Source organism: Lagopus leucura, unplaced genomic scaffold, assembly GCF_019238085.1.
Source record: "Lagopus leucura isolate 7727_CA_CO unplaced genomic scaffold, USGS_WTPT01 Super-Scaffold_100021, whole genome shotgun sequence".
NCBI classification, from domain to species: Eukaryota; Metazoa; Chordata; class Aves; order Galliformes; family Phasianidae; genus Lagopus; species Lagopus leucura.
The window spans coordinates 1,780,221-1,806,030 of record NW_024962274.1 but is presented as its reverse complement, the minus strand read 5'-3'; the positions used below and the strand labels follow the sequence as shown (position 1 = coordinate 1,806,030).

Sequence of the window (25,810 nt, the reverse complement as noted above, 5' to 3'; positions counted from 1 at the left end):
AGAGGAAATTCTCCCTCTGGAGTATCTGCAGGGAGGCAGACACCTTCCTGGTGCAACTAAATGGGCCCAATATGAGATAGCACAAAACCATCTCCACAGCCCCTGCGCTGGGCCAAGTTAGGACTGCAGAAGCAGCCACCAAGGAGTGCCTATAGGGATTAAAGGGCACGCACACAGAGGAGACACTGTCACAGTCCCAGCTGCTCAGCTGGATAAGCGACAAAGTCTCCTGCTCATTTCCAAGGAGGCGCACAAGCAAGAAAAGAAACTGCTTGGGAACGGGATGTCATTTTCAATCTGGCTTTTATTTTCATTGACTTCAACAACAAGGCGTTCCAAAACAAGACCTGGTAGAGGAAACACTGTCATTACCAGAAGCATCAGTAGATTCTCAGCTCAATTAACCGATAGGCTTTGATGTATCAAAACAACAACAACAACAACAACAACAAAAAACCAACAACAAAATCACAGCTCTACAGGGGAGGGTAAAAGCTGCAGCTGTTCAAACTCGCTTGAAGATTCCAGTTACATAGAAGTACGCTCCATAGTGGTACATAGAAAAGTTTTCACAGCATATATTTTAATCACTAGTGATGCAGCAGCAAAGCTCCATCTCACTGCTGAACTGAAAAGCAGATACTGACGATTTTGTGCCCAGACTGCAGGCACAGCATTAACCTTTATAGTAGTCAGAAGCTTGTTCCTAGAACGAAGGGACTTTTTGCATCAGTATCTTACAATACTGAAGCAGCTCCGAAGGATTACACAATGGAGATGCAAAACCACAGAGGGCACAAACCTGGTTCCCTGCCAGGAACCCACAGAGTACCCACACTAACACTGCCCTGCCTAACACTGCCCTGCTGAATTAATTCTCGTGCGGAGTCAGGAGGCTGACTCGCTTCTTTTGTAGCATACTAGGAAGAGAAAAAAAAAAGACATAGTAAGTTTTCACACTGAGCACGTTAAATACTTTGAAATCTAGGACGCTGCTCTTTGAAGTGTTACAAAACAAAGTGATAAAACAGGCTCTCAGTTACCTGCCCCTTCCCCTCAACTGCAAAGTAACACAGGAATCTCAGTATGAAAAATACAAATATATTTGTCGAGCGACAAGTCATTTGTTACAAAGTATACTGTAAGCATTTGGCATAAAAATAATAATTAAAAAAAAAAAAACAGAACAAAAATGAAAAAACATTTTATTGTGGTTCTGTCACACCCGGTAGCCCAAGAAAAAATTTTAAAAAATGGCATGTTATGCTGTAGGAAACAAATTACACATACAAAAAAATATATATATACACACTTTACAAGGTAACCATCTTGCATTACCGTTCAGAGCTATCCAAAACTAGGCTTGCACAGTTACCAAAAGGCAGTCTTTGAATGCAACCTGGCACAAGGGACAGACAGAGGATGCCAACCGTGTTACATCCACATAGAGGCACACAGCAGGGCCCACAAAAACACCTCTGCATTGAAACCAGATTCGTTGGTTGTAACAAGGTAAGAGGACAAGATATTTAAAAGCTGCTTTTTCTATCTTTCTCCAGTAAAGAACCAAACAGCAAACAAGCCTCAGACTTACTGTTAGCAGTAAAAGCCAACTTGAAAGCAGCCGTGCTTAGTTGAGCCTCTTTAGATTTGTTTCCATACGTCAGCCTCACTACCTTGGCCAATATAAATGTGAAAACACGTACTCTGTTCAGTTGCTCGTCCACAGACACTGGCAGTCATAGAGGAAATGCCTCAGAGCACAGCTGCTGTTTAACCAATGAAGAAAAACAGAAAAATCATTTCAGTTCATGTAAACAGGACTTTTTGCAGTAGCAGTACCAAAGAACTGGTGCTTGTTCCAAGGCCGTTGGAAAAGATACAAATATTTATTTACTCTCCACTTTCAGTTGCTGATCATGTAGTCACCAGCAACAGAACAGACTCCAGTTATTGCAGGCATCGCTAAGGACAGCTCTACCTTTAACTGGCAGGAAACCAATCTAACAAGATCTACGTGAAGGACTGCCTGGGTATAAGGTGGCCAAAGCCCTGCAATCAGCGTGCAGCTCCTGTTTTGTCCTCTGTTCAACTGGAGAACAGGCAGGCAAATCCTTCTGCTAAACTAACCAGGCAGCACACGTTGCAAAGCCTAATTCTCTAGCTTAAATGTCAGTAGTAGTACAGAATGGTGAACAACGGGTGGGGGACAAGTCTGAATTATTGACGGCTGTATTTGTATTTATATCCTGAAATAAGTAAACCAGGAAATGCAAGGAAGTCTACATTCAAGATGAGAAGACAGCAGATTGTTTTTGTTTTTTTTCCCTGTAGAACACAAAGGAATAGGAAGAAGTGGGTTGCAGGAGGTCGTAAGTGCTGGCCTGTCCAGCAAAGTGCACGTGCTGTCTCCGCTGGAGAATATTACACACGAACAGAGCACTGAGCTCTGTGGGAAGAGGCTGTTTAAGTGCAATGTTCAGCAGACCAATTCCCATTTGGTTTTTGGGATGAGCTGTCAGTTTGGGGTTTAGCGACTTTGGTCTTTTCTTTTTTGATTTTTTTTATTTTTTTTTTTGATTTTTTTTTTTTATGGGGCTTTTTAAAACTTATTCTAACCATCCCGGCTTTTCAAAGTGGGATTGCTGGATGAGAGAGAGACAGCTTGCAGGTCAGGACACTCACAAGGTGTACGAGGGTTGGAAAGTCAAGGAAAGAAGCCCCTCTTCCCACCAAAAAAAAGGAAACCAGGAAACAAGAACAACACCTTCTTACGAAGGCCGACACCTTTTGAGGAAACACCACCCGCCGTCCCCCTTCACTCAGCTCCTTCTGTAGCAAGAGCTGGGGTGGAGGTCGCGGTCCAGGAGTGTGACCTAGACAGCATCAAGGGCATAAGTAGCGTGAGCGAGCGAGGAGGCTCCCGCCGCCCTTCATCCAGGGATACAGTAGCAGAAGGAAGACAAATGAAGGGCTGAGCAGTTCACGTCCCAGGCGGGGTGGAGCGACGTTGGTGGGGCTCACTCCCCTTCCTCCTTGATGCGTTGCTGTTTGTTGCGCCGGGCATCCATGTCGAAGTTGAAGTCGTTCCACTCGTCGCGGGGCGGGAAGGAAATGGTCTGGCGGAGAGTGAAACGGACAGCATCGATGACCCGCTCCCCCCGGGTTTCGCTGGAGCCCACGCTGACGGTGGAGGCACCGCTGGGAGTACGCAGGAGGTGGGGAGGAGAGGAGAAGTCATGGAGCTGCCGGTGGTCCAGGATGCCCTTCCAGATGGCGTGGCGGAACTGCTCCGGGATCTTGAGGCTCACCAGATCCTGCAAGGCAAGGAGCAGGGCTTAACGGGGCAGTCCCTGGGCAATCCGGAGGGTCTGGACTCCGGTAGAAGCAGCCTCTGGGCCGCTCTGCAAATGCTTATGGTTAACCCGTGGTGGCTGCGATGCGCTACAGAAGCCACTAATCCTGAAGGTGGTTGTTTGCTGGCTCACCACTTCTGAACAAGCACATGGAGCTGAGAGGCAGCAAGGACTGATGACCCAAGGTCCGTTCTGAGGTGACACATTCATGCATAAGGTATGATGACCTAAAGCTACAAGTTTAACTGGACTGTAGGCCTCCAAAACACTGTGGAGAGTTCTGCTGGTTGTCTGTGGTGGGGGGATGCTGGACTGCAGAAGTTCAACAGCTTTGAAAACTTCAGTGTTTATTTCAAAGCCTGCAAAAGGATTTTACAATTAAAGTTTGGGCTCCAGTACTCAAAACTCTGGGTCTGATTCTATTAAAACTGCCTTAATTACTCGAACAAACCCAAAATTTAAGACAGAAGCCTAAACTTGAAGAAATATTTGGATTTTGAGGCCCTGTATTCTCTACAGGTACGTTATCTGAGGGCAGCATTACCTAGCTCTGGGAAATGTGATACTGGCTTTTGGAAAAACAAAACAAAACAAAACAAAAACAACCAGCTTTGGTTAATTTGGGTCAGCTTTTCTAATTAGAGCATCAGCAGAAGGCAGGCAGCCCACTCTAGAAAGCATTATAGCCTTGCAAAGTCTTGGGGCAGAAATGGGAGGGCCAGCTCTCCAGAGAGCAGTGGCGCAGGAGAGGAGGAAGCAACCCTGCAAGAGGAGCCATGCAAGAGAAAGGAGAGCTGGGCTGAGATGCCAGTGGCAAGAGAAGATCGTTAAAGCAAGGCCAGAGAACAAGAGCAGGGAGAGAAAAATGCAGACCACTTTTGGACAGCCTACTTGTCTGCAGGCGAGTGAGGCGTTTCAGGGCGGTGTAAACTGAAACCAAGCCTTGCAGAATTAACAGGCGTGTGGGCTAGGGCCGCTCTGGGGGCTAAAAAGGACAGCAGTGGGGAGGAAGAGGTACTCTCTTTGTGCTAGACAAGGCAGTTACAACACTAGTGCTGGCATTGTGTCCAGCCTCTTTTTACCTGCCAGTATATCTTCTCTGGTGTGCAACAGCCTTAAATCCAACAAATCACCAAAAATAAAATACTGAGCCTGGATTTCTGACTTGTTCCTACATCAGGGCCAAGAGTGCAAACAAAGGAAATGGTGAGGAGTTACTTACATCCATGGAGTAATGCTCAATCTGATAGATGGTGGTCAGCCCTTGGGTCGTGAAATAATCCACACAGGATGAGCAGCCCAACCTCGCTAAGAAGCTGCAGAGGAGGAAGGAAGGAAGGAGAGAGAAAAAAGGATCACCCTGGCTGCAACAGCCCAAACCACAGAAAAACCAAACAAACAGCCAACCTGCAGCAACAGGAGATGAAGCTTTTACCCTTTGCTTGACCTTCTCCAAGTCATCCCAGGCCAGCAAGCCACATAGCTGCCGTATCAAATGAATGAGGGAGTCCTTTAAGCTTGCTGCCTAGCAGACAACCCTCATGACAGCAGTTTGCAGTAGTCAAAAGCTGATGCTGCAGCCCAGATCTTGGGGCAAGAAGGCTCATAAGATCCCTTCTGCCAGCTCGCTTCACCCAGAAGGCAGCTGAGCCCACGGCAGCACATCACATAGATCGAGGTTGTCACCAAAGCAGTTGTTTTGGGGCTCAGACACATCACACACCCAAAGTAATTCACATCAGCATATTCCTCTCTAAGCAAAAAGGATCATGGGGAGCATCTTTCAACCTGTTCAACTTAATGGAGGGCAAAGGGGCCACATCAATAGGGAGGTTGGATGCATTCCTGACCCCAGTCACAGCTTACTGCAAGTACACAGGAGAAAAAGATACTAGCACCAATAAAAACATCTGCAAGATCCCCTGTCTTAGTGCAGGGTGCCCTCAGCTCCACCAGTCCAGCAGATGCTGCATCCTTTGGCTTTCATGCAGTCCTTCAATCCCTGTTTCTCTCAGTTGCTCAGAGGTGGGGAGTTTGAGGCTTGGGTGCCCAGAGGGTGCCAACCTCAGGACTGCCAAACCCACCAGATCCAGTGCTCCAGGAGAATGGAGTGAGGAACCCAGCAGGGCCCTTCAGGGTCCCAGCACGACTCCTCTGCTCCCCAAAGATGGGAGATGTGCAGCCTGCTTCTGCTCACCTGACAATGCTGCAGTCTGTGGGGTATGGAGGAGGGGGAGTACAGTGGGACGTTGAAGGCATGGAGAGGGGAGGAGGCAGCGCCTGTGTGGGGCTGAGGCCATTCATGTCGCCGGTCATGGCCATGTGGGTGCCCATCATGGGAACTAGAGGAGAGAAGGAGGAAGCACACTGTTATCAAAGCATCCCTGCATCCTGCTTCACTCCCAGCACAGCACAATCACAGCCCAAGCAGCCTTGAACTGTTGCAGAGTAGGCTGCTGACATATTTAAGGCTTCAATGACTGTACAAAGACCAGATGACATACAGTTCTTCTGCTGCTCTCCTTTTACTGAAGCTACTGCTGATAGCATTGCCTCTGCATCACCTTCCATTGCAAGCAGGCTCAGTAACAAACCTCAATGAGCTGGGGGTATCTCATCTTTCTCTGCTGCAGGAAAGGAGAGGAACTGAGCCAGCAGAGTAACCCAATACAGAAGCCAAAGAGTTTTGTTTCAGAGACACTGAGCACCCAAAGGGGGATCAGCAACAGGTGTGGGCGAGAGCCCAGCACTTTCGAAATACAACAACAACAAAAAAAAGCATCTTTTAGACCCCAGAACCATGTCTGTCATCCTGGATTTACAGGGCTGCTAAGCAGTCTTCAGCAGCCAGGAGGAAGCAGGTTACAGAGCTGCAAGCTGCAGATATTTCCTCTGAAACTAAGAAGCACCTTAACTGAAGTGAAGGGAAAAGTTTGCCAACATTTCCAACTCCTCTGCTGGGAAAGGAAGATGAGACACCTTGAAAGACAGACAGCAGTGCAGCCAACAAGATTTGCATTGGGAAGGGGCTCTGTCATCCCTTGTGAGACTCAGAGCAGGATGCTGAAGGCCTGGAAAAGGGGGGGTGATTTCCCCGTGGCACAATAGCACCTCAGAGATACAGAGTCTCCTTCCCCAGATTAGCAGGGAACATGCAGAGAGCAGGAGAAAGAGGAGGAGGGTCTCTTACTGTTTGTTCCCATGCCGTCAGGGATGGTGGTTGGGGTCAGTGCGTTGCGCTGCTGGGGGTTTATGAGCTGGCTGACAGAGGGCAGCTTGTTCATGCTATTCATCTTGCTGAGAGGTGGCGAGTTGGAGCCATAGGAGGACTGTGACTGAATGGAGGTCCTGCAAAAGAAAGAGGTATTACAACAGGAATCATAGCACTTGATCAGGAGTGCACATCCAAGAGAATACATTTCTCTGAGGCAGAGCTGAGCTACTGCTAGTGAAATTACCAACAGCATGGGAGAGCTGCAGCTGAATATCATTGGAGAAGAACTAAGAGATTTGCCAGAGGTTCTGGGGATTCAAGGTACAAAATAGGGAAATACTGAAGAAAAAAGAAGCTTTGCTTTTGGTTCTGATTTTTTCTTTAAGGAAAACATTTCCACATAGCTTTTACTGTTGAAGAGAACATATGCAAAGCCAGCTAACAGTTGCTAGAACTTGGAAAAAAAAATATTTCCATGCCAAGCTCTCTGTGGTCAAATGCTTTTTCAAAAGAAAAAGAACTGAGAAAGCTATCTCATGCCATCCTATCTAATCCTAAAATCTGATTTCAGACAACTTTCAGAGCAGGAAGCATTTATCACCTTTTTTTTTTCCTCCAAAATTCAGTCGTTCACATAATCAAACTATTACCACGTGTATATGTAAAAAGCAGAGGCTCTTTGCTCAGGACAGACTCCCCCCACCTCAGGGAACAAGATGCTGAGATGCAGCTTTTGCTGGTGTTGAAGAGAATTTGGCATCCAGACCCTGCAGGCTGCTTGTGGAGAGTATCAGATTCCTGCAACCATTCAACAACAGACTGACCTCCCTCAAGTCCAGACAGCCCCAGACTCCATCCAGCATACCCATGAACAGAGCCAGAGGCTCGCTGGCAAGCTCCTCCCTCCCCAGCCTCAACAGGGCTGCAATCCCACCTCATAAGCAATCCTTGGGGCTGATTAAGAACAGCAGCCCAGCTTTCAGCTTGGGTTACGGCTATGGCAGCCCATCCTGAGTGGGGTCTTAGCTGGAATATGTAGAACACGATCATTAAAGTGGGCCCATCAGCACACTTGGCAGAGGGCTGCCGTGCCAATAGAGCAGGTTCACTCTCTGCACACCAAGGGCATTCACAAGACTGGGCAAAGACACTCAGGAAGCAGGCACACTTCCCAAACATGACATACCCTCACAAGCCCGCTGGAGATCAGTGCTCACTCAGCCTCAGTGCATGTGAAAGGGCACATTCCCTCTTATTTCCCACCGGGAAACTTGTCTATCTGGGTATAACTGGCTACACACCAATTCCTGGGAACTGGCTTTCCTTCCACGCAAAGGGAACAGTTACTGCTTACAATAAGTGCAAAGGAAAGAAAAGGCTTATTCCTGGTAATTTATTAAAGCCTTCAGCGCTCAAGGTCAAGTCTCATACAATTACACTGTCTCCAACTTCCTGCACTTTCAAAGCTCGTGATGTTGGGTGGAGAAACATCTATGCTAACAGGCTAGAATATCTAAGGCCATGAAAAAATGTTAGCTAATTACACAATTATAGGAGGTACTGAAGGGTGTGAACTGTCCTTCGGCAGTGAAGATGCAGGACAAGATCCAGCAAACTTCATAGACTCAAGGAAGTAGAAAGCACAAGAAGCTTCACAAATTAATATTAATGACAGCATCAACTCCCAGGGGGAAGTGAAACCAAGCCATGAAGTTCAGGCCCAACTTTTGAGAGTGAAGAGAACGATTCAGATCAGAGGTTTCAGCTCGCCAATTACAAAGTTAAGGCTAGCCATAAAATTCAAGTTAGATGGATGCCATCCTTAACTCAAAAGGCCTGTGGATTTAGGACTAGAATTAATATTTCCATTTTACAAGTTTATGAACCCAGCCTGAGCTTCAGTTGAAGTTAATGCACCCAAGTATTCTCTTAGGGCAAAGCCTGCATGATATGCAAGCGAGGAAGTCATAGTGTACAGCAGCCTCCACAGCGAAACTCTGCATCGAATCAGACACCTCCCAGAAGAGATTGCTTTTGACTAGTTAAGTTCAGGGCAGGTTTTATTCAGTGAGTTCACAGTTCTATACCATCTTTTAGTCTATTGGCACAAAACAAGAGTCTCCAAGGAGGTCAGGAACGGGCCTAACTGTGCTCCCTATGCTACCAGCAGTGATCTCATTAAAATTAGTTTGGCTCCTACAGAACACCGAAAAAAAAGCAAACAGACAGAAGCCAACTCAAAGCACCCTGTGCTACATGAAGCAAGTGCATACTTCCACTTCCAGCTTATGGGCTCCATTCTTAACTCACTTGTACTTACGAGAATCAAGAGAATCAAGAATCAAGCAAATAAAACCAAAGAGAAACAACAGTACAGTATTTTTTTGTACCCACAATCATTTTCAATTAGATCAGTCACATAAGCAGACGTGAAAGTTCTACGGACAACCATCTAGTGAAAGTTCTTAGGAAAACCATCTAGCCAAAGAAGAGTCCCAAGATAAACCAAGATGCAAAATTTTATTCAAAATTCATGTCACACATCAATATAGCAACAGCCTTAGAAACACAAGAAAATGTTTTTGGTATTAAACACACAGTCTACATGGCGTTCTTGGATTCATTTAAAATATATTGCTTTTTTTCCTTTTTTAAAAAATAGATATTGTAAGAATGTCATGCACAGTGATTTTCATTAAAATCACACATACTACATCTCAAGAAAGATTAGAAGTAGAAGCATTAACATTTCTTTGATATCAATGCCAATGAAATGCATTTTAATATCAAGGTATAAGGACTTCAATTAAGAGACTATTATACTTCTTGGAACAGCCTGATACAAAAGGCACTGAGTCACATTCTGCAACTGATTTTTCTCTCTTTAAGTGGCAAGGTAATTATTTATCCAGTAAGGTTTGTAGTTATGCAAGCTTATATGAGGGCAATCAACTCTCATGCTTCAAGGCATATACTGATCATCTCAAGAGGTCAGGAAGGAACTTACTCTCCCACATATTAAGCACAGTTCAGTTCACAGGTTACCTTATACAACTCTGTGCTTTCCCAGCTCAGCAGGTATCAGCCCTTTACCAGAGGTAGGGAACTGCTTGGATACATCTATTATCTGATTCAGTAGGAATCCTCATTAACTTTAGATAAGCACACCATAATGTAAGCAGCATTCATGTAAATGACGAAGTTTCACTAAGTGCAAGAGCAGGACAGCTCAGAGTTGGAGAGTAAGAATTCCCCCAGCCCCAGTGCCTACAATTTGCCGTCCCTGAAGACCTAGAGCTACTCACAATGCAGAGACCCAAGTTCCCAGCCTGCTTTTCCTTATGTTGGCCACAGCAAAGACAGAAGGATTGCACCCTAAGTTCATGTATGGTTTGTATGCCCAATAACAACTTTTTTTCAAGTAGGGATGCCCACTGGACTGCATAACCTTGGGATGTCAACATGTCTAATGATGACACAAATAACACATGCTCAGTTGCACTCACCCATTTACAAGGCTCATGAAACAGGACACTAAGAAGCAGAGATTGCTCTTCACATCTCAAAAAGGTGCAGCTTTAAGCAACCAACAGAGCATCTTTCTGACCACTAAAGTGGCTTGCATGCTTACTAACCAACTGAGCATGGAAAGGAGAAGCTCTGGCTGTCACAAGGCAGACAGCAGCTACAGCACAGAGACAAGGGTGGAACTAATAATTCCCATTAGATATCAGGTTTGGGAATTTCCCAACGTAAGCAGTGGATGTGATATGCTCTTCAGGGAATACAGCTGCAAGTGGATATACATTAACCAGTTGACAAAGACTGACCTGACTGAGAAGGCCCAGTATTAACTGCTTATTCCTTGAAAGGCTTACTTTTCTGAAGTAAAAGGTGAAAAATCTGAAAGACAGCTGTCTGAGACAAGGGTTTTTGTTCTTTTGTCTAGCTGCAGAGGAGAGACAGAAAAGCAATTTCGACTACTTCCAGCTCCAGGTTATTTGATGGAAAAAGCTGCGCTTCCTAAGATAATCACCTTCTAGCTGGAGAGCAAACAGAGTCACCATTAAGACCACCTTCACAGTCATCCACTTCTAAGCAAGGTGTACAAACATAAGAGCCTTTCCAGAGGACAGAGGGATCCAACTAATTCACTTGCTTGCTTTGTGCAAGTCCCAGGTGCTGTATTTGTATTGCCCACAGTGATACAAGAGTTTTCACACAGGCCAGGCTAAACAATGAACTGGAGCATCAGCTGGGACCTGCTGATGGTGGGCTGTGGCTACCTGACACCTTTGGATAGTTTGCCTCCTCAAACTCACCAGCAGGCAGGCCTTGAAGCAAACCTCTTGACATGCATTAGGCACCCTTATCCCAGTATTTACTCCATCCCAGTGTTTCCACATTGCCATCCATAAGCAGACAGAACCAATGTAAAGAACCCATTTTGGAAGGGCTGACTAACGCTGCCAAGCCCACATTTGGGCTGCATTTGCAGTTCAGATTCTTTCCCTGGGTGAGAGTTGAGAATAAGTGTTGCCTTTCTTGTCCCAAATAAAAAGGCACAGAGGGAAAATTATCTTTTCTGTGATCTCAAAGTACTTCTTGCAGTTCCCAAACAAAGTGAAGAGATACTTGATTTGACTGATTTTATATAAGGAACAATGGTAGAAGTGCAACTGCATGAATAGTAAACTGCTGGTGTTTAGTTATTATTTATAGTTAATCACTTTTCTGGGGCTCTTCTGCATCAGCTCTCCCCCACACTCTTACGGTAGAAGTCATCTCATTAAGACAACAAAGGAGATATTCAGAGATGGAATACAGCTCTCAAAAGAGATTTTGGAGCGAGTCATCACCTGCTTAGATCACAGCTCTATTGCCTGGAAGCAGATGATGAGATGTTCAGAGATAAAAGATCTCCCACTGCATCAGGCCTTCTCTTTCTTTGTGGGTGGCCAGGAGCCCTGTTCCATGTTTGAAAGGCATCTTTTCTTCAGGCTGTGCCTAACCAGAACTGTATCAGTGGTGGGTATGCACCTGCCTCAAGTAAATCCAGTGCAGAGCTACAGGTACACAGGTTCCTATTAGTATTGATCCAGCCCCCAGCTCCCATGGACAGCTGATCCCTGGCATATGAATCCATGCTCTGCTCCATGAACAGCACTGATGCAGACAAACACCAGCGTGCAGGAAGCTCCTTTCCTACTGCGCCCCTCAGAAAGCTTTTTACATTTCTACTTTCCACAGCCATGAACACCAGAGGCTTCCCTAGATGAGATGCTACCGTCTGAGAACACAGGCAGAGGACACTTTTCTATCAGCATTAAGGACCACCACTCTTTGTGAAGATAAGCCACAGCAGGCATCCTCCACAGCCCCTCTCTCATCTCCAGTATCTGCTCCCAGAGCCACAGTCAGCAATACCAGTTGAATTCCATGGCATGTTTTACTTGCCTGTTCACCATGCTTCCTTTGTGCTGATCTGGGTTTGGCACCTAGACATCAAACTTCTAAAGAATACAAACTTTGTTAAGCCCCCTTCAAACACCTTCCAGAGGTAGATTTGACACCAGCAGTATAAAGGGTTACGAGTCCTTGTTGAGAAAGGGTCTTCTGTGCAGAAATTGCTAATTCAGACCACTTCATGGAGACACTGAGCAAAAGCAATGGCTACTGATTGCAGGATTACTGGACAAAGTAGGAATGGCTTAAGGCCATCAGGCTGAGCTATCTCTAACAGATGCTGGCACATCTTTGAGCTGAGGACAGTAGAGAAGGGTACAATGTAGTAAGCTTAATGAAGGAACATCTAATAACTGCTGAAAGTCTGCATGGAAAGGGATGAGCTCTGATCTTTGGATAAGCTTTCAATAAGTCATGCGATGAACAGATTGCCCTTTACACCCTCAATAATAAAGGAACAGGGACACTGGGTGCACATGGATGTCATTACACAGCAAGACTCCAACTTCACCTTCACTTGTCCACTTGGACTGAGCTCATGAGAGCAAGGAAGGAGCTTTTTAAGTTCAGTACATCTGGACTAAGCCCAGAAGTTTCAGTGCAAAGTCTGACAGCGTTGTCCAGTCTTCCCAGTAATTTTTATCTATTTTAGATAGACTTTTTATGAAATAGAGGGAAACAATTCGTAACACCAAACTAGAAGGCATTTCTACAGGGGAAAAATGACTTAATTAGTGCCAATATAGTTACTATCTCCCTCTGTCCAGCAGTACAGACACTTCAGCTAATTGCACTATTACTGCATAAATGGCATTAAAACAGGCCTAACAGATTAGCACAGACTTCAAAACATCCCCCCCCTCCTCCTTATCCCCACCCAGCCCCTGAATACTTTCTTAAAATTTATACAAGACAAGGCATTTTAAAATTGAGACCTGCTCAGAGAAACCCTATGTGTTTCACAAATACAGAAGTTAACAGGAAAGAGATTACAAAAACAAGAAGAAAAAGTTACACCAAGACAGACAACATCATGGTTCCAGAGCTCCCAGCGCCACCGGCTACAGCTAAGAGATCTGTAGAAGCGTCTTGTTTTGGCAAAGTTTGAGTCCCTCCAGGAGATTACTCTCACTATGTACTCTGTTGCTATCAGGCTGCATATTTGCCCCAGTGCTCCTAGTCCCACGAGCTGGGCAAAGCCAACCCGCCAGTTCCATTTATGGATATACTGATGGTTTTGGGGGGCTGGAATGTTTTAGGATGGTATCGGTCTGTTTGGGAGAGTCTCTCCTTGAGTCCACGAGTTCACTCCTGAAGCAGGCCGAAAGGAGACTGCAGAGAAGGAACCAGAGAAAAGAAGAGATGAATGTACAGGGCCCTTCATCAGACAGCAAGAGAGAAACAGCCATTTTCCACCTTCATGATCACAGTACGGACTCGACAGACAGGATAAACTGATGTCTTAGCACCTGCAGTGAGGGTATGCAACAAGCAAATTTAGGAAGTTGGAAAGCCCCAGGTGTGAGTGCTTGGCAAGAAAAAGCAACTATTTGATATGGCAATCGGATTTCTGCGTCCCAGTCACACGGGTGCAAACGGTACCTGATACTGTTCCCAGCAGTGCTCAAATGAGCCAAAGAAATATGAGAAGAAAAAAGCACTCAGCCAAATGCGTGAGAGATGCAGCTTCCATAGAGTTCATTTCAAACTTCGGTTACTTAAAAACCAGAAGCTGGTGCTAGGGAGATAGTGGTGCCTGTTGTGAATGAGCTGTACTGATTCTATCTCAGGCACTCTCCCTTTGGAAGGCAGAGGGCCTGAAGCTGAGAGGGCCCTGGGACTGCCACCTGATGCAAATGCACCAACCCTCAGTGCCAGCAAAGTGAGCACAGCATGTCTTCACGTACCTAATCCCACACATTTTCTTGCTTACTTTCACCTTGGTAATGCTTCAGTTGAAAACAGCATCCAAATGCCTGGAGCTCACAACACACGCAAGCACAACAATACAAAACCAAACCATGCAGAAATCCACCATAGCTTCTACAGCAAAAATGAGAATATCTAGGTGGGGGTATGTAGAATAGAATAGAATACTTCTCCCACCAGCCTCCTCCCTGCCACGGTGAGCAACAGTTTTTGTCTCAGCTGGAGCACACCAGACACTGGATAGCTTTGCTCCATCACACCTCACTTACAAGGTCAATCCCTTCTCATTTGGGTAATGAGCTGGGCTGCTCACTAGAATGAAAGGCTACCACTGGGTTGGTGGCTGCAGCCCTGTTAATACGAAAGAAACATCTGCTGGAGTATATAAATCACCTCCTCAGTGGGCATTGGAAGACTTTGCAAACCTCTTTCTAACGTGCTCTGACCAATTCAAATAGACTGTTCTGAAAACAGCAGGGTGAAAGCCACAACAGGAAGTCTCATTGAGTAAGAAAAAGTGTTTTCCAGTATTCCTTGAGAACACTGGTGGTAAATGCATTTTGCAACATACGACAGAAAAAAACTTTCCTTCCCCATAAGAAGTGTGGGCTCTGGTATCTTTGGAAGCAAAAATGTTCTGGTCAACCTTTGACAGAAAGATTTTAAACGTCAGCAGCAAAGCATGAAAAGGAAGCCCTCTACATAAATGTGTGTGCTGCTCTTCACAGGATTTGGCAGTGGAAAAGGAAGAACAGAAACTTCAGAAATCAAAACAAAAAAAAGGCCTTCCCACCTATGATCATGAAGGTATTTGGCACAACTGTAAATAAGGTTAGTAAGAGAAAACCATGCACAAAGGAGCAAACAGAGAGAGGAGATGAGACAGAGAAAGATACGGTCCGGCACAGCATGGAACAGCACAGTATTTTTGATCATCTTGTGGGACAGGCAGCTGACTGTCACCAGATTTGTTCTTTTTTTTTAATTACAGAACTGTAAGACAGCACTGCTGGTCCGTGAAATGCAATGCTGGTCTGTATTACAGTGTTTCCAAAAGTCAGATTTTTTTTTTTTTTTTTTTTTCAAAAATTACTTTTTACCACAAATCTCATTCTTGCTCTTCCTAACCTTCAGAAAAAATGAAAACGTACAACATGTTGTTAGCTGAACCCACTCACATGCAAGACTGCTCTTACCAACGCCAGCTCCCACAAAGTGCCTTCTCTCCTTATTCTCACATCACGATCTGGAACTCTGGGGGGGCTTTTTGGGGAGGGTATAATCATATCTATGAGTCTCGCCAGCCCCAATTTCCCTTTGCCCTCAACACATTCCTTCAGAAATTAATACATACCCTAGATGATCGAGGCCAAAGTGCTAGAACCCAACCGCACCTAATGTTTGAAAGTACATTTCAGTACAGAGGACCCTATTTCATGGCAAGCTGTCAGCAGAGATAATTCCAGTAGCTCTGGACAAACACTGAAAGATAATTCCCCCCCACGTTCTCGGCATCCTTAAAAGCTGTTAATCTGTCTCCCCAGTACCCCAGCACACTCAGCAGCTGAGAAAAATGAGTATTTAACTGGACAAGTGCCAGGAGACATGCCAAAAAGAAGTTTCATTAAATTAAATGGCGAGACTCACGCATGCTAGTCTTAAAGGTAACAAATACCAACTTCAGTTGCCAGGAACCCATCCTATTGATAGAAGAATGAAAACAGTAATTATGGCCACACAACTGTCAGCACCAAATGAAAGCTGTCATCTGCTGCCATCCATTTCTGCTTACACAACCATTTCTCAACTGAAATGGCTGCAGTTCAGGTGGAGCTTTGAAGAGATGCAACTGAGTGCACAAAGGCCACAATGCCTAGCAGCTAGTAAACACAAGTTATAATATACACAAACAGCTCAGATGACTGAATTTTATTTTTATTAAAAAGTCTCTCAGATTGCCCAGAGCCCCTGGATGCTCCAGCCATTTCAGCACAGGGCTATAAAGCCTCTTCAAGACTCCAGCTGACACTAAAAACACACAGGTCGAAATGCGAACATATGCAGAGATCTGGCATAGAGCCGTGGTATTGCAGAAGCCCTGAGACAAGGCCAAGGCATTGAAATAAATCCCTACAGGCTCAGATGGGACTTAAGTGGTGCCTTGGCCTTGTGCTAACCTCTGCAAGGGAATGAGATATACCCACAGCCTCCTGACACGTGAGGTTGCCAGGAGGAACGCACAAGATGCTAAGCACTACCGCTGGCGGCCACCTACAGCCTGGCCAGCTATGTGCTGCCACCTGACACAGCAGGTGAAGCAAGGCCTGTGAATGACACCACTTGGGGTATGTCTGCAAACTCATTCTGTCACCCAGTCTCTGTAACTGTAAAGCATTAGGAGCAGAGAGGAAGACTGAAACCAGACACTTATTTGGCCCTTCTTCTCCCTATCCTCCTGCCACTTACACCACTTGAAGTAATCCTGGTAGAGCCTTGCTAGCAGACAGCGGCTGTGTCTGCCCAGATGGAAAGTTTCTCATGCACAACATGGAGAGCCAGTCACAGAGTACTTTTTTTTGTTTGTTTGTTTAAAAATGCTTTAGAAGTGCCAACAAAGAACCCTTCTTCGGAGTACCCATTGGTCAGAGAGCAATTCTTAACTGTCAAACCCTCAGTCCCAATTGTCAGCTTCCAATGTTACAGCTCAGGAGATTGCAATATCTACATCCCACCAAGAGACAGCCGCCAGCCCTTCAACAACATCAAATCAGTGCAGCAGCAATATTCAAGCACATGGGCAGGCTGATGCTCACAGTTCCAGCACCGTATACTCTTTGCAAAATGTTTCAGAGGATTCCCTAGACAAGGGGTGGAGGGCTCCACATTCACTGCCATTCCCACAAAGCTGGGAACACAGCACAGCCCACCCTATGATCCTCGGCTTGGTCACACACATGTAGCAGGTAGAAAGGGACCTGCAAGCAGTCACGACCTGCATTTAAGAAAGGAGGACTGCTCTGTCCCATTGCAAAATCTCTCTCTCAAGTTCTGGTATTGAAGTTTTTCTTCCTGGTATTGACTTCTACCGGCTCTGTGTAGGAGATCAACAAGCAGTTTCATACTGTTGGTTAAGCACCGCGTCCCTATAAACACCTGTGCAGAAGTTTTCTGTGTCTCTCTCCTCTCTCTCCCTTCCCCACAATCCTCATTACAGAGGTCACTGCAAGCACATCCATACTCACTGCTTCTGGAGCAAGTGCTGGTGCTGCTGTTGCTGCTGCTGCCGGTAAGTTTCAATTGTGTGCTGGGGGAGGTACTGCATAAGTTCCAGAGACTCCTTGATCTTGAGTAGCATTTCATATGTTTCTCGTCCCCTCACCTAGGTCATAGGAAGAGGATGAAAAGAAAAGCCGTAAGGAACTGCATCTAAAGTGACCACCACTTCAGTGAGCTGTAGATACATTCAAGTAAACAGCCACAGCAGGATGCAAATACTGCCTATACTCAACATGTAAGCAGTAAAACTGCTAAGTCTTGTGTTAGATGTACATTAGATAAATGTTGAAGAGATAATCTGACATTGCAGGCTAGTGAACATCTTGAGATTGTCATCTACCTTGACATAAATCTATACCAATCAAAAGCAATGTTCCGGTCCAAATCAAATGTGGTGATGAACTTTGACTTACGCTTAAGAAAAAAAGGATTACTGAATTTGGATGTTAAGTTTAGATCTCCCTTCTCCCCCAAGAAGGCTGCCATTTGTGATTCACCCAGCTAAATGTAACTTACAGTGAAAGCAGTTCAGTGGCCAATTACTTTCTTGCCTTTTCTGATCCTACACTTATTACTGAGTATTTTACCTCTACCATCCCACTGTAATGGTAGTACACAAAACCCATAAGCTTCAGCAAGAAAGCAGGATTCAACACATCATCCCTATAGAAAATCAAGTGCTACGGACTCAAAAACATCAGAGGAGGAAACCTAGTTAGGTCTCCATGATGGTGATCCCACCCTGTGCTTAGCACAAGCCAGTCTCAATCAACAGTCAATAAGATTTATTTATTTATTTATTTACAAATTTTGTTTGGAACACGCATTTAAAACAGATGCATCTCTAGGGAAAGCATTCCACACTCCAACCCCACCCACTGAACACAGTTCTCTATGATGTCTAGGTGAGCAGTTGACCTGCCTCAATGCACTAAGGAGGATAAGAAACATGGGATAAAAGCAAAAGATAGAGAGAACTCACCGGCAAGTACAAGAGCTCATCATCTGGAGAACGTCTTTTCTTGATAGATGTCATCTGTATGCCATGAGTTCCTTGTCGAAAAGCTAGAAGAAAACAAAAAAGCATCCCATTAAACTAAAGCAAAACACAAACAGCAAAGGAAGTAAAAAAAGAAGAGAAAGAGAGAAATCAAGCGTAAGCCTGGTGTTAACATGCAGTGCTTTGAAAGGATCTCTGCCTGAACCACTCCAAAACTGTGTGCATAGCTACTGGCTTTGTGAAGCAGACAACTTGCAAAGAGCCATTGGTGGATCAGTAATCCACAGTGAGTGGATGAAGTGAGCATACAGAACCCACTGTGGAAATGAAAATCTCCTATTTGTCTCTCATTGAAGTTTGCCTCTTTGCTATACAACCCAGTGTTATCACTGAGCACATATGGGAAACCAAGACTGAGTTTCCATTTTTTGCACTTTTGATGAGTGTGTTGTACTCCACAGAGCACAGAAAGAGGCTACTTGCCTTAGGACCTCAGACACACAGCACAGTTTGTGTGAAGTCTTTATCTAGATTCCTGTTTGTGGAAGACAATTGCTAAAAGGATGAGGGAACAGCAGCACAGTCCCAAACAAAGCGGTTACAGTGTGGAAGTGGTTACAGTCCCATCCAGGTACCCTGAAGGTGTCAAGATAGAGTCATCCCCCTTCAGTCAGAACAAACAGCGCTTGTAACACCACTACAGACTGTCAAACATTTTGTGAACACCGGCTCATTTTGCAGATTGATTCACCCAGTGAAAACAGACATTTAATGCCCTCCTGCTTCCAAGCCCATGCGCAGGACCGCTCCATCCCCACACAAGTGCCAGGGCTGCACCTGCTGACAGCGTCATCTGCAATCCACCCAGCTCTGCCAGCTACTTACGGCGTTTCGTACCATCACCATTCTTTGTGCTGTCAGAGACTTGCTGCTTGCGGATGCTGTCCTCATCTGCTTTGCGATCTCTGCCTGGGCAAGCACAAATGCGAGCTTCAAAACATCGGCGGCCCAAGACTTGCCCACTGGGAAGGAAAGTGAAAGAGGACATCAGCCAGCGGATCAGATAGTCACCGTCAGCATCCCTCACACCTTCAAGCTTACAGGAGGCCAACATCAGAAGCTAGCATCTACTCCTGCTTTACTCCCTCTAGGCCAGTATTCGTGAGTTCCATCTCCTGGAAGCTCATCTTAGACATGGTTAGTAAATAATACACAGATTCAACACAAGTTACAGAAGTGAATGGATTCAGATTATCTATCTGCACTGATCCAACTGTTGACTTGATCTTCTTAAATGGAACCTATGCAGAAGGGATGACATCACAGTCAGATTTGAAGGAATCACACAATTATTTAGGTTGGAAAGGATTTTCAAGATCATCAAATTCCACTTTCAGTGACTTAAACCAAATGTGAACAGCTAGAATAGCTGCCAGATGCTTTGTTTTTGCTACGTCTAACCACTGGTCTCCACCTTTTCCCTGGCAGTTTCAGAGAAATTTGCTATATTAGAGAGAGGGCATGAAAGCACTCTGCTCAGTGGACACAGCAAAGCATCCAGCCATTCACAGGAGGATTAAGCCAGATAGACATACTGGTGAGACTTCTTCCATGTATTGAAACTTCTTATCTGCATCAAAAACACCCTTATCTACTTCACATAAGAGCATGGTAAGTACAGAACCTGAACGGTTTGCGCCAGACTATGCATAGACCAACCCAAACCCCCCAAGTGCCAGTCAATATCCAGTTACTGGGCAACTCCTATCTCTCAAGATTTAAAAATGTTCCATGATCCCTAAAATCAAATACATCCCTAAGGACCTTGCAACACTGCCCTGAGCAAAAGAAGAGCCAGAAGGCCATCTCAAGCTACACTTGTTAAGCACCACTTACTCTCTGGTTTCCAGTGTGACAATGATGAGAATTGGGCGACGGTTCATCCCTCCTACACAGCTACTGTTACACATGAAGTTGTACAAGACTGTTGTGAACTCAGTACCAACCTGGATGAGATGGAGAGGATGAGCAGAAGAGATGGTGAGTGGTAAGCTCTGCTTTTTCTAGCTGTCCCTCTTAAAATCCCTCCAACTCCCACAGCTGTACAATAAAGAACTAGGCTATCATCAAGTCTTCCCCACAACAAGGCTTCCTTAAATTAAAAAAATAAAGAACTCATACTCTGAAGGAATGCAGAGAGTGTCTAAAGCCCCGTTTCTGATGAAGAGGGATTAACAGTGATGAGGACAGGGCACGTACAAGATCTTGGCTCCTTTGGCTACAGTTTGAACTCCAACCCTTTTGAATGTCAGGATGCCCCAGCCCTGAGCTCACAACATACCTGAGGTGGCTCATATGGGACCAGCACACTCTGTCTTCCAGTGATGGGGTCTTCCACGTACTGGGCATGGCTGTTTCCTTCCACTCTGATCAGGTGGCTAGGAGGTGCGATCTGCCCTGCAAGGGCAAGGAAACAAAAACATCACTGACTGACACTAGCTGAAGTGCAGGGCAGCAAGACTTCCCAACCAATAGGAACCCACACGCTCTGTCCCACAGGTCTATCACAGCACACACATGCCTCCCCAGACCTTGAAACACCTCTTCCCAAACTCTCATCCACCAGACAAAAATCAAACCAACAAACAAACAAAAAAAACACACATAAAAACAATGTTTCCTTAGCTAACAGATGCAGGGAATGTGATGTTTCTAGACACCTTTTCAATGTTAAAAAAAAAAAAAAAAAAAAAAGTTTCCCCTCTTTCCTGCAAATTTTCTTTAGTGTTTCTACAACACAGTTAAGTTCTGAAGAAAGAAGCGTGTTTCATGTTCACCTGAAGAACTCACAGAATCACATAATGGCTTGCACTAGAAGGGACCCTTAATACCATCTAGTTTCAACCCCCCTCCTATAGGCAGGGATACCTCCCTCTAGATCAGGTTGCTCAAAGCCCCGTCCAGCCTGGCCTTGAATACTTCCAGGGAAGAGGCATTCACAACCTCACTGGGCAGCCTGTTCCAGTGTCTCACCACCCTCACAGCAAAGAATTTCTTGCTGATATCTGGTCTAAATCTACTTTCTTCCAGTTTAAAACCATTACCCCCTTGTCCTGCTGCTGCGTGCCCTTATGAAAAGTCCCTCCCAACTCATTTTGCCTCCCAATTCATTTTGTGTTTGAACTGTTAATTTCTTACTCAAAATAGTGTATTTTGAGAAAACTACTTTCAAAACACAAATTCAGCATTTAAATCACATTCCTCCTTAAAGGTATGTCACTGAACCAAGTATAAACTCTCAAAATAATATTCAAATTCTGTCCAAAGCATTTTAACACAAAAGCTTATTTCAAAGAACTGTCTCACTTCATTCTGACTTTCATATCCCAAGTCCCTGCTTGTTTTTATGCTTGTCTAGCTGACCACACTGTACCCAGCCAAGGGATCCAGGCTCCTGAAACACTCCGTTAACTGACACCTTTTTTTTTTTTTTTTTTTTTTTTTTTTTTTTTTTACAGTAGGAGGTGAATAATGCTATTAGACTAAAACAGATGCTCATCTGAACTTATGTGAACTTAAGCAGCCACAGAAAAATGGAGTCTAGCTCATGAGTTTGCAGAAAGCCCCGTGACATTTTTATAACAGCTACTACTTCACAGTAATCGTGTTTTAATCTTGATTCTTCTCATATGAGTGAACTGATAATGTTAAGCATACAGGAAGGCTGCCTGCAGTTGATGCTGGCACTTAGTGTTATCCTGCCAGAGATAAACAGCCCCTCTGTCTTTGAGACGCGGATTAAGGACTGGAGATGATATTGCATCCTGTTACTAGATCCCTGCCCCAGCGACATGGAAGCTCATTCCTGAGCACAAAAACAGCTGCTTCTCATCGAGGGAGCACAAGCAGAGTGGGGAAAGGTTGCCAGAAAGGCACTGCCTGCTACAGGGACAGACATCCATCCAACCTGGGCAGGCACGAGGTTTATTTTCGTACTTTCTTCTCAAGGACACACTTGCACAGGAAGAATTAAAGCACAGGACTAAGCTTCCTGCTAAGCACAGGGAGTAAAAAGCTAAATGAACCACTGCAAGGAGGCCTGCTTCCAAAGGCTTGCTGTGAAATTGCTGCAAAGCCCCTGCACTACTGCTCATGGGCCAAGCAGTTTTGGAAAGGGACTATGAGCAAAAGCACTGCCCTCTTACCCTCGTTGAACTCTCGGCTCAGCTCGTGGTTCGGGCAGCGTTTGACCACTTCGGTGACGTGCTCTGCTTTCTTGTAGACTGGCATAGCCCGGATGACAGCTCCTTGGGGTGGTGGGGTCATCACTTTGATCTGAATGGGGCATGTCTTGGCAATCTGGCAGTACAGCTTCTTCAGTTCGGTGGAATACTGAATGAGGGGAAAAAAGGTAAAAAGAGCAAGAGAGTCAGGATGGTCAGTTAGAGAGGTGGAGGCATACCAGAAGGATGGAGATGGATTTATACGTATGCCAAATGCACATGCACTGCATTTGTTCAGAGAATCACAGAGTCACAGGATCATTGAATGGCTTGAGTTGGAAGGGACCTCAAGGATCATCAACCTCCAATCTCCCTGCCACACTTCCAAACAAGTGACAAAACAAACACTAAATCTTTACTTGTTTTAGCAAAGTAGAACATAAGACTAACATCTAGTTTTCCCAAAGACAAAAATGTTCAAAAAGAACTGTGCTATTATATGATCAAATACAATCCTTATTTCTCTTATGCATCCCTTGAACAAGGAGGGGGGGACGGACGGACAGAAGGGCAGTGCGTTTATACAAAAATGGAAAGCATTCATTTTACAATACCCTGTAATCCTGGAAGCACTGAAAACAACACGTGTAAAGTAATTCATCCTGTTTTGTTAAAAGCCCTCCTGGTTTTGAAAATGGAGTAAAAACCATGAAGCCTGGAACTGAACAGTATTTAAAAGCAAGACCTTGACCAACCTGAGAGTTGTGCCAAATCTGACTTGTCAGTTATCTTTTGAAAGCATCTCATACCTGTGCTGAATAACCTACATCAGTCTCCTTACTTTTAAAGTTAAGTATCTCATTCACCAAGGCAGAGAGGAAATGGTGAAATAAGATGCACACAGACCTCAAAGCTCTGAGGAGTGAAAACATTCCAAAAGACCTGGTCCACGTTGGGACCTGGAGCACAACTTCGGAGCTGGTTCCAAAACAGAGGCAGTCACCATCCTGGGGGTTATGTAATGAACACCCTCAGCTAGGACACTCCTACTCACTGTGCTAGTTCACAGCATATTAGATTCCCTTTTAGGACATTCTTGCACTAACGCGCTGGCGCAGCACATCCCCAAACGGCGTTCGCATCTGGAAACCTTTACTCAGCAAAATGCATGACTTCAGCATGGGCTGAAGTCACTGGTTTCTGTTTAGAAGCTCTAGCTGAATTAAAAATACTCATTTAACAGGAACAGTGAAAAGGAAACTCTTACATGGTTCACTACACTGCCACCCTAACCCATTTTTCTAGATGTCCCCTGCGCAGGAGACTTTTCACCCTTCTCTGCTGTACCAAAGCAATGCAGTTCACACTGATACCCAACTTCAGAGCCATTCAGGTTTCTCTTGGTGTTCAGACATCTGTGAATGCCAAGCTCTTCAATAACTAACCACGTAACCCACAGGAATTGCTGGCATTTCCCCACTTCCATCTCTTTGCTTCTAGCAGGGAAAGAAGTGAAAGCTCCAAGGTGGCTGTTTTCTTGAACAAATGTCTCTAGCAGCCATGGCCGATACAGCCCAAGTCCCAACTGTTCAAACACGGCACCAACAGGTTCATACAGGTCGGGAGCACAAGTTGGCCATCCACCCTGCTAGGATGGGAAGAGCTGGCACACCAACGGGTGGGCAGTGGGTGACATGGCAACAGGAGCATTAGCTAGTGATATCCAGAGATTATTTGCATTTCAAAGTGTGTGCGCTGCTAACAGGAAAACCAAAGCTGGGGAAACAATGAAGGGGGATTAAAATTAAGACAAAGTGATCTCTTCCCTCCTCACTCAACACCACCCTGCCATACGGCAGAGATGCTACAGGTATTTAAGCCAAGGAAGAAGATTCTCTGAAATGCAAAGGCCAAATTGTGCAATGCATTTTATGTGCCTGCAGGCTAGAGATTAAACCCACAAAGGATTTACTCAGCCCGCGGAAATGGGGAACATGCCAAACAATTACAAAAAAAAGTTGTGAAACAGATCTAGATGGTGATTTATATCAGACATCTTTTAAAACCTGAAATTCCTTATTGTTTTTTAATTAAAAAGCAATTCCTTGCTAAAGGTAAGAGTGAGCTCACTGCGTTGTCTTTTCACCCCAAAAGTAGGAAAAGATTCTTATTTGAAGGAGGATGAAAGTTTAGAAAGCATACACAGAAAGCCACGTCATCGCTTGGATGTCCCCGTGTCAAGGAAGCAAGAAGAAACCATGCACCCAAATGCAGAGGGCCAAAATGAAACCTTAAGTACAGCAGCACACACCAAGAATGAACGTGTCTGGCGTCTGCAAGCATTCAGAGAAGTGAAGAAGTGGAAGGAGATGCACTCCCCTGGTGGTGCTGATTATAATTTTACATCTAACATTTTCACTGGGGTTGCAGAGAAGCAGAAAACAACTGCTTCTAGAAGGACAGGAGAGGTGGGTGTCCAACCCCAGCACAAACACACCAGATAGCATGGGCAAAGGTAGAGCTGCCCCTCAGCAGCTCAACTGCTTTGAGCCCTTCAGCTACAATCAGAAGGGAAGAACAGGACCTGCAGCTTACATCTACAGAATCAGCAGCTAAGAACTAATGAGTTACAGTGAAAAGCTCTTCCAATAAGGATGCATCTTCCCAAAACTTAGGTTTTGTCAGCCTTTAGACCCAGGAGCTCCAGGCCCTGAACAACACCAATGTGAACTTTGCATATCAGAGTAATAAGGTGACCAGAAGCTCATCAAAGGTTGTGATGCTCATCTCCACTTTGGGAGGCAAGCAGCAGCAACCCATGCAGAAAGACAGTCAGACAGGATGGCCACAGCACCTTTCTGTCACTGCCTGCAAGAGTTCGAGCCTCCTGGCTGTTGCAAAGAGCTCAGGGCCGCAGCACACCACAGCTTGGCAGAGATTTCACATCCACCCCAGCACAGTGACCCACAAGCCTGTAATTGTCAAGAGGCCAGTCATTTAACACTGGTGTAAATCTGTCCGTGGGGTATCTACTGTCAGACAGTAAAGCACTTGAGCTTCCCAAACTGCCAACTTCGCCGTGACCATAGGTAAACTGATGCCCAGTCATCTACCGGCATAAATAGATGCAAACAACTCGGTCACAGCAACTTCATACTGGATCAGCGATAATCACTATATCCACAGAGTAAGACAGGATATTGTATATAGATTTCAAAGCAAATACGTATGAGAAAACCCTTGAGGCAGGAGCTGTCTCTGTGCATTCAGGGAATGCCTGCATGCATTCTCCTCAGTGGTCCCCAAATCACCCCACTTTGCAGGAGGTGACAGGCACCCTGCCCAC

At 45.1% G+C, this 25,810-nt stretch overlaps 1 protein-coding gene across 3 annotated transcripts in view; it reads right to left on the bottom strand.

The window, feature by feature from the left end:
• Positions 1-302: 302 nt before the first annotated feature.
• TP63 (tumor protein p63) overlaps positions 303-25,810 on the bottom strand; it is a 97,385-nt gene continuing 71,877 nt past the window's right edge. For 2 of the 3 annotated variants that reach the window (XM_042878484.1, XM_042878485.1), the window contains exons 5-14: positions 22,447-22,633; positions 20,583-20,698; positions 20,138-20,247; positions 19,127-19,263; positions 18,224-18,306; positions 17,208-17,344; positions 6,547-6,704; positions 5,554-5,698; positions 4,579-4,672; positions 303-3,317 (exon numbers count right to left, since the gene is read on the bottom strand). In XM_042878484.1, the coding sequence (XP_042734418.1) occupies positions 3,021-3,317; positions 4,579-4,672; positions 5,554-5,698; positions 6,547-6,704; positions 17,208-17,344; positions 18,224-18,306; positions 19,127-19,263; positions 20,138-20,247; positions 20,583-20,698; positions 22,447-22,633 (1,464 nt within the window). In that variant the 3' untranslated portion in view covers positions 303-3,020. Of the gene's footprint in view, positions 3,318-4,578; positions 4,673-5,553; positions 5,699-6,546; positions 6,705-9,177; positions 13,369-17,207; positions 17,345-18,223; positions 18,307-19,126; positions 19,264-20,137; positions 20,248-20,582; positions 20,699-22,446; positions 22,634-25,810 lie in introns of those variants that run through there. The other variant, XM_042878486.1, reaches the window with a different exon arrangement.